Consider the following 11,170-nt stretch of genomic DNA (forward strand, 5'->3'; position numbering starts at 1 on the left):
CAGGTCAATGACAGAGTTATTGTTAAGCCTGACGTGTTGACTCAGGATAATATTTGTACTGCTATTATAAACCTGAAGCCTCACAAGGAGCAGTGGGATTATCTTGATCTATACTACTTGTCTAAAGCTAAATAGTCATATGATGAATCTACTTAATGGTTATGTGGAGTTGCATACATTGAACCAAATGGACCAGAAATTCATTGATTGTGCTCACAATCACACAGCAGTGAAACATGAGCTAGCAGAGCTAGTTGGAGAGGATTTGGCGGCAGAATGGCTGCTGCTTATCTTCACTGTATTGCTTTGTTAGTAGACACCCCCCTTGGCATTTGGAGGGTGTATCAGGGGGGTGTAGACCACTCCTTAGGGGTTTATAGAGGGGTATAGGGTGTTGAATCCACAACACTTAATTTTGCAATGAGATTGGTACCCCCCCCCCCCCCCACCTAATTTAGCAATGGGGGTGGATGGATAACCCCCCCTCTACCCATTACTGGATTACTTTACATCCACTGTAAGAAATTGAGATCATAGTAGGTATAATTATATTATGGGTTGATATGTGGAAGGAGGAAGGGTTGTTTAGGTGATTAGAGATAATGCTGGGTCATCAAAACTTCAGATTGTAAAACTGTGGGAGGTGTCATAGTTTCAATAGGAGTTCACAGCAATTATTTTGTATGCAGGTGGACCATTTATAGCTTTTAATGCATAATCTTTAGACTAGGCAGACTGTGGACTTGGGTTTAAGTCTATGCTGGTCCAATGCAATAGAGTTTTGCATTACTCCTCTTGCGCCCCCGTCTTTGCCATTTATACTTTTTAATATTTCACTCTCTCAATTTTGTCTCCAAAATATTTTTCCGCAAGACGAATAACTTTTCCCGTAAAGTTTCTGGTATCGGCAACTCAATATCTATTTCCCTGTTCTTTTCTCTCATTTTCTCTTACGAAAAATATCTTTCTATCTGATGAAAAAACTACATAAATATGATACGATATTCCCAAAACCTTTCATTCAGTTTTTAAATCAATTTTAGTTAAGAAGTTGATAAAAAGAGCTAAACACTAAAAAATCATCCGAAGCTTATAAACAAGTGATCAAGTGCCACATAAAGACAATTTTAAAAGTTTAAAAATGAAAGCATTTTTTGTTATTTTAATTTTGATACCTGGCACAAGAATTTGGGCACAACCATCAAGAGATTCAGGTAGACAAATGAAATTTATTATCTTTATATTAATTACTAGCATAAAGGCCTATAGGGGCTCTTTAGGGGGACAGTCGACCACTCCCCACATTTTTCATTTTTGTTTTAAAAGAAAAGATTAAACATTTTTTTTTTTTGGGGGGGGGGAGAGGCGAATTCTGTTGGAAGTGTGGTGGTACTCAGTTTTAAACCTTACCATGATCTATGAAAAGCTAACCAGTAAGGTAGAATTATATCAGTTCTGCGTTTAGCGAGATCCTACCAAACAGACAGACAAAAAAACAGACATATTGTTACTTTATTATAAGGATTAACAATTTCCTTTTGTTTAAGATGGCAACGAGAGTATAGCACTGTTGCTCAACCAATTATTTAGCCAAATGGTCAAAGATGATTTTTTAACAAATCCACAAAACAATGTTGCAAGCCAGTCAACATCTGTTGTAAAGGTACATTTTAAAAACTCAAAAGTACAGTGTTTAGGAAAATAATTTGAATATTCTAAAGATATTTTATGATTCTGTGTATAGCTAAATTTTTGGAATTTCTTATTTGAATTTTTAAAATGAATACAAAAATTTTAAACTTTTGAACAATTAAAAACTTCATGCAAAAAATTTTATGTAGTTCCCTAAGATAAAACCCTGTTTAGCTTTATTCAAAACTGGATTTTTATGCCTTTTTATATTTAGAAAAAGTCATTCTTTCATCAATTAAAAAAATTTCAGTGATTTTTTATCATTTCTAAAGCCTTTTGAACTTCTGAAATGATGCTCCCCAAAATGTTCGTCTTATCGTCCATTTGTTTGTTTGTTGATTTATTAGTCACGCTAAACTACACTACAAATAATCTAGAGACTGTTTTATTGATTTAAAGGTTGTCAAAAAAATGCGCACCTTTTTAAAAATTAAATTGCGCAACATGTGATAATAGTAGAAAAATCTACGCATACCGTTAGAATCGTCATAAACTCTAAATTTTGTAAAATATAGGTACCATTTTTTTGCAATGAGTAGTTTAGAAGCTACGTTCAAAAATGTAAGTTAAAAGGATGAAATGTAAGTAATTGGAACATTTTACTACTTAGCTCTTATACTATACGTAGCACAGGAATTAACCGCGCAATTTTACTTTAAAAAAGGTGCACATTTTTTTAACAACCTTTAAATCAATAAACCTTCAAAAATAAGGCTTTTGGAAAAACATTTTGTAGGACATAATTTATTGAAATAATCATTTTTTAATATTTAAAACTTTAGTTATAATAGGACTATAAAATTGGTTCGTTTTTTGATTAGTTTTTATTAATATAGAGGTGATTGAAGAAGTCAATAAAATTTCTATATGTTTAAAGTTTGTATGTCTACACGAAAGTACGGTAAATTTTTTACTCAAAAAGGCACCAATTTTCATGAAAACTATTCTTGTTTAATATTGAATTATGCATATTTAGTCAAGCAAACCAGCAACAGAGAACTCGTATTTGTGCTTGCCAGTGGCCAACCAAAAAATAAATGAACTACTGTCATCAAATCAACTTATCTATGATCATCTTGAACCAATTCTTTTAGAAATGGTTTCACAGGTATTGCAAATATTTTTTTAGTTTAAATATAATTCTACGAGTCAATATAAAATTGTATCCATTATACTCCCTATAACTAAACCTCATCTAACTTAACAAAATAAAAAAAAATACTTATTTTCATTTTACATTTTTTTCTGAGAGTTATTAAATCATACAATTGATAATTGTTCAGGTACTTACAAATCTACATGATTACAAGCTAACCAACAAAGGCAGGACTTCATACATAGCCTTGCACAGCGATGGGGATCCAGGATCAGATATTATCAAATCAGTCAGTCCTCAACCATTACCCTTGCTCCGCACAAGTAACAGGATAAATATAGGATTAAATCCGTCTCTAATGCCATGGAATCGTCAGAGGACAGAACGTGAAACCGATGAAGATATACAAATAACATCAAAACAACTACAACAAAAAAATCAAAACGGCCAACTTTTGGGGGGAGAAAATTCACAAATCATCCAGATGCCCCAATCGAGTGAACATATGCAAGAGGTTTTACATCAAAATCATAATGAACAGGATCAAAATGACAATGTTATATATGTAAACGGGCAACTGCTTGGTCCACACAACCTGCAAGGGGCTGCTAGCAGTAATCAGCATGATAATGCAGAAAAAGAGAGCAAGGACAATGTGGTTTATGTTGAACCAACACCAAATCTTGTCAGGTAAGAAATAATTTTTCTTTTTATGACTATTATTATATTACAATTGCTCATTGTTGTACCTTTAAGATTTAAATTCAAAAATATAATTTGCTTAATTTATTTTAAAAATGAATTTATAGTTTATATTTATATGATATCAAGACTTTTGGGGCTTGGTTTCGCTTAAGGTTCTAGACTTTTCCACTCACCTTGAAACATACTCCGCTTATAATTGTGGTGAAAAGCGTTTATTCGCCCAACAGACAACCAACCCCTTGATTGCACGACGTTTGTCTGAGAAGTTCTTACTGTGCATGTTAATGAGTTGCGCCTGTTTTGGGCCAAGGCATTTCCTCATCTCTAACTATTAATGTCGCGCACCTGACATAGTTGCAGAAGGAACTATTTTTAACGTCTTTAGTTATGACGCGGTGTTAAGCCGAGATTAAAACCTATCAGCTCCCTGATGACGAGCGAGGGCGCTTCGTGTTGAGCCACGGTCGCGGGACTATATATGCTTTCTATGCACATCAAAATAATTTCTCCTTATTTATTTTTAGAAAATTTTTCCAGCTTCCTCCTGGATTAGAATTGACTGAATTTGGTAATGACGGGGCAAGAATGTACAAATATAGAAAAGGTTCACCATCCTATAATTTAGTTGTTAGACTTTAAACCGTTTTTTAATTTAGATACTATCACTAAACATTTTCTGTGTAGATCAAAGTTATAGAAATTTTAGTCCTTCTTTTATCAATGTGTACTGCATTTAAGATTAATACCAAAATTATATTAAGATTTGCAACATCCATAAGTAGCGAAGCTCAAAAATTATGAATGGATATCGGAAAAAAATGCTATAAAGCAGTTTCATACAATAAACATTAATGTTGATAAAATAGGGAAATAAGGAAACCTTAAAAACCATGAAAATTTTAAAATCTAGGAATCGATCTAGCATCGCAATTTATAGACAAATCTTAATGAAATTTGATAAAAATATGTAGAATATGAGCATATTCAATTCCTGATAATTTCAGCCACAAATTATGAATAGGAATCGAGTAAACCATAGAAAACCTAAAAGTAGCTATAAACTTTAAGCATGTAGGTTACCATAAAGTGAAAAAAAGGATCTTGCTTATATGTTGGTTAATGTCAAATGTTTGTCGGAATATTATGACAAATGTCTGTCTGTCAATTAATATGTATAGACCAAAATAATTGGGGAATTTTTCCCCCATTTCCCCCATAAATTATATTGATAACAATTATTGATTTGGGGTTTTAGGTCCAAGTTCTTATTCAATTTCTGTATCCAAAGCTAACTTTCAGCAAGGAAGCGAAAAAAACTATTTTAAAATTCAATTTTACAGGTTGAAAATAATTTTACTATATTATACCCATCATATTATAATTATCAAAATTTGTACTTAGAAGGTTGGGACAGAAAATCTTTTTCAAAAATAAATCAATTATGTTTTTGAGTCTCATATATGATTTAGATATCATTTTTAAAAAAAGTAGGTATAAGATAATAATTGTACTTTTTGATTTCACAAGTGATGAAACTACAATATAATATTTGACGAATGACAGATTTGTTCCTTGCACAATTGCAGAATATATTCCATGAAAGTATCCTTGAAATTGTGGCCAGTGGACAATTAATAACCCACTCTTAGTAAACTTTTAAAAAGTTAAAGTATATGTTCTTTAGACAGCTTAGGTAAAGTTAGATGAAGGTTAGCCCCACAGTGTTATCTTCTGGGTAAGTTACAAGTTACTAAAAAACCCTCTTTCCTTTTACATTTTTTTCTTGATTTTACCCTCCAGAAATCCAATGTTACAAAAATGTTTTAAAAGAAATGTTTCGGTGTAGGATAGGGTCTACTGAACCTTTTCTTTTTTTCCTATTCCTTTGACAACTGGAGAATAATGAAGTAATGAAATAAAGTTTTATAATTAAGTCAGAAGAAGTGCACACAAAAAAAAATATCCTGCAATTTTTAGAGAACAGAAAAAAAGTATGTTGCGCTGATATGGACTTGTACATATGTCTACATTAAAATGATTGATTGGATTTTTTGTGAGGAATAGGTGGACATTGGAGTTAGGACCGTAAATTTTAATGGCCCTTGGAGTTTTTTCAACACGTATTCGGATTCCTTAGCTTAAAACTGTAAAGCTTGTAATAATCTTGGATTGGGTAATAGCCTTGGTAATTTTGTCTATTGTAATTGGGGGTGTATATAAATTTTTCATCAATTGCTATTTTTCTCTAGATCTCTGAGTTTTTAAATTTTATGTTTAACAAGGATGACAACATCCATAAGTAGCGAAGCATAAACAATTAAATAAGAATTTAGATATTAGTTGACAAAAGTATGCATATTAGGAAAAAATCACGAAACCTTTTCAACATTTGTTAATTTCTTAATATTTATTTATATTTCAGTACTATGACTAATAGACTGACGGTCAAAGTAAATTACATACTGGATGATCAGAACAACGGGAAATTTAATTTTGATATTTCTAACTACAAAAATTTTAAAAAAACGGACCATAAACACCAAAGATATGAAGAAAAATGTGAAAAATATAAAAATAGCCAAAAACCTGCAAAAAGGCAGTCTGACCGCCATTAATGTGTTCTTGAAAAGAAAGGAAATTTAATTTTGATATCTATAACTGAAAAACTTTGGAAATTGGGCCATAAACACCAAAGGTATGGAGAAAAATGTGAAAAATAAAAAATAGCCTAAAACCTGCTTAAATGCAGTCTGACCGTCATAGTTGTTTTCTTGAAACGACAGGAAATTTAATTTTGATTCTATAACTGAAAAAATTTTGAAAATCGGACCATAAACACTAAAGATATGGAGAAAAATGTGAAAAATACAAAAATAGCCTAAAACCTGCTAAAAAAGGGGGGTTTAAGGTGTCCCACTCCCCAAGAAAATAGCTTAAAACCACCACAGAACCGATAGGTATATACCCTGAAGAGTAGAATCCAATCAGTTTAGTGGTTACCGAGATCTTAAGCTTCAGACGGACGGACAGACATCAAGCTACTTTGTATTATAGATATTGAAGTCTATCTAACTTTTATTTCCTAATAAATAAACCTTTTTTACAAATTAATATTGACATTTGATTGTAAATCATAATAATCAGTGCCATCTAGCTTTCGATATAGAACTATCAAAGCGTTCATCTATTTTAATTTTGTCTGTATTTTTCTTGTTTTTGATTTTTGTCACTAAAGGGCCAAACCCTGAGGGCTAAATAACATCACTTAAAAATGTTAAAAATATTGTAAATCATATAAAATCTTAAAAAACATTAAAATTAGAAGAAAAAATTTTTTTTAGGGGGTAATTTTCATTTTTTGGGGGGTTTAAGGTGTCCCACTTCCCAAGAAAATAGCTTAAAACCATCACAGAACCGATAGGTATATACCCTGAAGAGTAGAATCCAATCAGTTTAGTGGTTACCGAGATCTTAAGCTTCAGACGGACGGACAGACATCAAGCTACTTTGTATTATAGATATTGAAGTCTATCTAACTTTTATTTCCTAATAAATAAACCTTTTTTACAAATTAATATTGACATTTGATTGTAAATCATAATAATCAGTGCCATCTAGCTTTCGATATAGAACTATCAAAGCGTTCATCTATTTTAATTTTGTCTGTATTTTTCTTGTTTTTGATTTTTGTCACTAAAGGGCCAAATCCTGAGGGCTAAATAACATCACTTAAAAATGTTAAAAATATTGTAAAAACGAGCATTATCTCAGATAAAACGTAGATAGCATTACAAATTATTCACTAATTTAGATTATTCAGTTTTGAATTTTTTTTTTTAATATTTAGCCTTAGTTTTCATGTATGTCTTTGAAGTAGACAACTAGCGAAACTGGTGGCTTAGAGCTGAACTATTATTTTTTATTAGTAAACATTTAAAGGTTTTACACATTGTTTCTTTTATTCGTTCTATATGGATTGATTTATGTCTTAATTTTATTTATCTAATATTATTATTTAACTGTTTGTACATTATTTCGTATTTAGAATAAATATTTAAATGTCAAAAATTATGGTAATTAGATTTAAATATTACATTTAGGCTAATTTAAAAAAAAAATTTCAATCCTTCCATTTTTAAACTAGGCTTAACATACTTTTCTGCTGCACTAAAACCACAACTGGCTATTTGCTTTTTATTAATCTAAATCAAATTGTATTTTAATGATTTTTCTTATGTTTTTTTAAACCAATAAATTATAGAATAACAAGGATGACAACATCCATAAGTAGCGAAGCACAAAAAATTGTAGATGGAAAAAGGGTATTTATAAAAAACAAGAATAGATTTATTGGTTAAAATAACACAAAACCTTGTTTTATTTTGTTTGATGACGATGGTCAAAGTAAATTACATAAAAGATGCTCATAATAATGAGAAACATTAGGTATTTAGATACTGATATTCCAAAAAAATCTTCTAACAAAAAAAATTATCATAATCCAAGATGGCGTCAATACATGTAAAATAATATTTTCAAAACAAAAAATTCAAACTAGAATATCTTTTTTCACAGATTGAATTTCAAAAATCGGTCTGACAGTTTTTCCAAAGTCGGGAAACTCTATTGAATGGAAAAGGTTTGAAACCGATAGAACGCTAGTGGTTTCACTTTGTAGCAGACAGATTATTTTACTAGGGGGGAAGTAGTATTTTACAATGAAAAAGGGGTGAGTATCCATCCTATTATCCTTTTTCTCTATGGTTTATTAGTAAAGTAGTAGCAGACAAAATAAATAAATTATATATCTTCAACAGCAGGAGAGAAAATTAAAAATTTTAAAAAACAAAAATAAATCTACTTGTCCTTTCATCTATTCCTTAACATGATGAAAATTTAATTTTAATACCCCTATCAACAAAAAATTTGAAAATCTTTCCAAAAACACTGAAGATTTGTGAAAAGAAAAAAAGCGGGGTAAAAGCTGCTTCAAAGCAGTTGGACTGTTGACTGTTGGTATGTTGACAAAAAAGGTATAACTTTATTATCAGCTATGTAAATCTCATCTCCCCCACCACGTTACGAACGGACTGACGGACAGACAAAGTAAATTATAGAGTTACTTCGCCACTAAAAAGTCACATCCACTTGAACTGAATTGAGATATTAAAAACAAAGGAGACAAAACCAATAGAAACGAAGAACTAAAACGGTAGGACAAACAAACATTAACAATTGTAGAGTGTCAGGACTAAAAAAGCAGAAAAACATGTATAAGTCTTAACAAAATTGTAATTGAATATGTTGCAAAACTGCTTAATACAGGATACTATTTAAGGACATACTTACATTTTTAAATCAGCATTCCTAAAATCAGATAAATAGGATATACAAAATTATTGTTAAAAAAGTAAAAAACCAACATAGTTTTAGTGAACGTACGGACTTTCTAAAACAATATAGAGTTGCTGCGCTTCTAAAATCGTTCCTAACTGTAAAAGGAATTATCATGCAAAGTTTGTAATCGATAGGACATTTCTAAGATGTCTAAATTAACAAAAAAAGCTAACCGTTACGAATTTACGGACCGACAGACTCTAATTGTAGAAAAGCTTCGCTTTTAAAATATTTGCACTTTTGCTCGTCAATTTTCTAATTCAGGGAAGATTTTTTCACTTTTCAGTGGGGTGATGAACAGGTTTTATCTACACCCTTCACACTAAAAATACTCCTCTTGTTGTCTGTAAGCCACCCCAAAGCTCACACCCAGTTTTAGATCAAAGGGGTGTCTAATATAATTGTAAGAGAGTAGTCAAATTTTCTGACAAAACACTCTGCACTCCAATGATTAGAACTATATTTATTAGGCCAAATCATAAAAAATTCTATGCCAGCCTAGGAGTTCCTTAGTCTTAAGTAGAAATAAAGGAATATATATTACATAGGAAACCCCAACTAGCATGTCAAAATTAATTAGATTGGCACATAATTTGATATTACTCTAAGAAAGAATATTCATCAGAAGCGAAGCTACTTCTTAGTTCGAAATGTATGTTCGTTCGTCTAAAACGTTTTGAAAAATTATTTTCTCGGCTCCTTATGTCAACATTTCTATCAATATGGAGCATAATCAAGTACAAAACATCCATGGCGGTCAGACTGCTTTTAAGCAGCTTTTCTTTTAACAATTGATTTTCTCGGCTCCTATAAAAGATTGACTGCTTAAACTTCTTGACAACATTTAAATCATTATGTGAAATAATTAAGCATAAAAAATGTAAGACAGTCAGGCTATTTTCAAGCAGCTCTGTAGTAGATTTTACTTTAAAAACTGATTTTCTCGGCTCCCGCTACATGTTGATGATTGAAAAGTATTGCCATCATTCCTGTTATTAAGTAGCATAAATATGTTTAAAACATCCATGACGACCGGACTGCATTTAAGCAGCTTTTTTAGCCGATTTATTGATAACAACTAGTTTTCACAGTTCCTACAAATATAAACGGCTGAAAATTCTCTTTCGAATAAAAAATTTACGATGATAGACATCAAGTAGACTGAGAATGTACGCAATATATAGTGTTGCAAAAAGTTCAATTTATATTTGGTTTTAAAATTTTGCTTAGTTTGGTAAATTGTAGTATAAAAATCGTTGAACAATTTGTAAAACTTGAGAAAAACAAATGTGTAAAAAAATTTGTACTTTACAAAAATGAACCTAGTTAATATTTAAAAAAATGTCATTTAAATGAAATTGATATTATCACCTATAATCATTATTATACCATGTTGTGTTAATTAAAATATCATGTAATACTATTATTTAATTTTAATACCTTAATACCTACCATGTCAATAATGCTTAATAAAAATTATAATTGTTTTTTTTTATTTCTATTACATGATTTACAAAAATAGCAATTTAACAATAATTTTCAAATGTAAGAAAAGTAGTAGAACATAACCAATAAATATCCAAGTAAATAAAGTACATGTACAATTAACCAAGCAGCAAAGAATTATTTAGTGTTGCAGAACAAATAGGGGAACAGGGGTAGCTTGTGAAACTGGAAATTGTGATCGTTGGGCTGAAAACAGAAGTTATTAAAAAAAAGAACTTTTAATTAGCAGCGAGCTACTCAATAATTCACTTTGTCTGCCCGTCAGTCAGCCCGAAGAAGAAAGATAAACATCTAAAATTCCTAAGATATATACGCATTTGATCTATATATTGTTTTGTCCGTCTGTTTGTTAGTCATCCGTGAAAACATATAAAACTCATGATTTACTTTTTCTCTTTTACTTCTTGAAATAATAATTGAACATATCATCTATAACTAACTTTGACCGAATATCCGTTCCATTATTTTTTTATCTTCGCAACTTGTAAATGTTTTCATGCTTGTTCATTGAACAATGTTCAAAAAACAATTTCAACATTTTTCTTACCAATGACATTTCTCTGGAGTAATTGTAAATCATATAAGGCAGGAGGTGGCAAGGTGTCTGGAAAAACTGGCAGGATTTGACAATCTTCTAACCTTAAAAAAATAATTCAACAAATTTGCTTTTTGAATTATTTAATGATTTCAACAAAATCCGAATTAAAGAGCAAACAATATTTTAGAGATTCATTTTATAAATTCTCATTATTTTTATTGTGGATAGTCCTTTGA

At 30.6% G+C, this 11,170-nt stretch overlaps 1 protein-coding gene and 1 long non-coding RNA gene across 2 annotated transcripts; one reads left to right on the forward strand and one right to left on the reverse strand.

Annotated features, from left to right (window-relative positions):
- The first annotated feature begins 1,015 nt into the window (after positions 1-1,015).
- LOC145332897 (uncharacterized) lies at positions 1,016-4,208 on the forward strand. The gene is made up of 5 exons (XM_080178001.1): positions 1,016-1,214; positions 1,548-1,663; positions 2,669-2,800; positions 2,976-3,478; positions 4,018-4,208. The coding sequence occupies exons 1-5, from the start codon at positions 1,142-1,144 to the stop codon at positions 4,130-4,132; spliced, it is 939 nt and encodes a 312-aa protein (XP_080034127.1). The 5' UTR covers positions 1,016-1,141; the 3' UTR covers positions 4,133-4,208.
- A 6,158-nt stretch (positions 4,209-10,366) lies between these two features.
- On the reverse strand, positions 10,367-11,035 carry LOC145332898 (uncharacterized). Its single transcript, XR_013884370.1, has 2 exons — positions 10,944-11,035; positions 10,367-10,582 (listed from the first exon to the last, which is right to left on the reverse strand). It is a non-coding gene; the product is annotated as an uncharacterized LOC145332898 (long non-coding RNA).
- Positions 11,036-11,170: the final 135 nt, after the last annotated feature.

The sequence above is a fragment of the Acartia tonsa genome, chromosome 11 (genome assembly GCF_053477335.1).
Source record: "Acartia tonsa isolate MP-2025a chromosome 11, ASM5347733v1, whole genome shotgun sequence".
NCBI lineage: Eukaryota > Metazoa > Arthropoda > Copepoda > Calanoida > Acartiidae > Acartia > Acartia tonsa.

Coding starts and splice junctions, on each gene's coding strand:
- LOC145332897 (XM_080178001.1), top strand. CDS start 1,142: ATGAAAGCATTTTTTGTTATTTTAATTTTGATACCTGGCACAAGAATT. Junction 1,215..1,547: donor ACAACCATCAAGAGATTCAG/GTAGACAAATGA, acceptor CTTTTGTTTAAG/ATGGCAACGAGAGTATAGCA. Junction 1,664..2,668: donor AGTCAACATCTGTTGTAAAG/GTACATTTTAAA, acceptor ATGCATATTTAG/TCAAGCAAACCAGCAACAGA.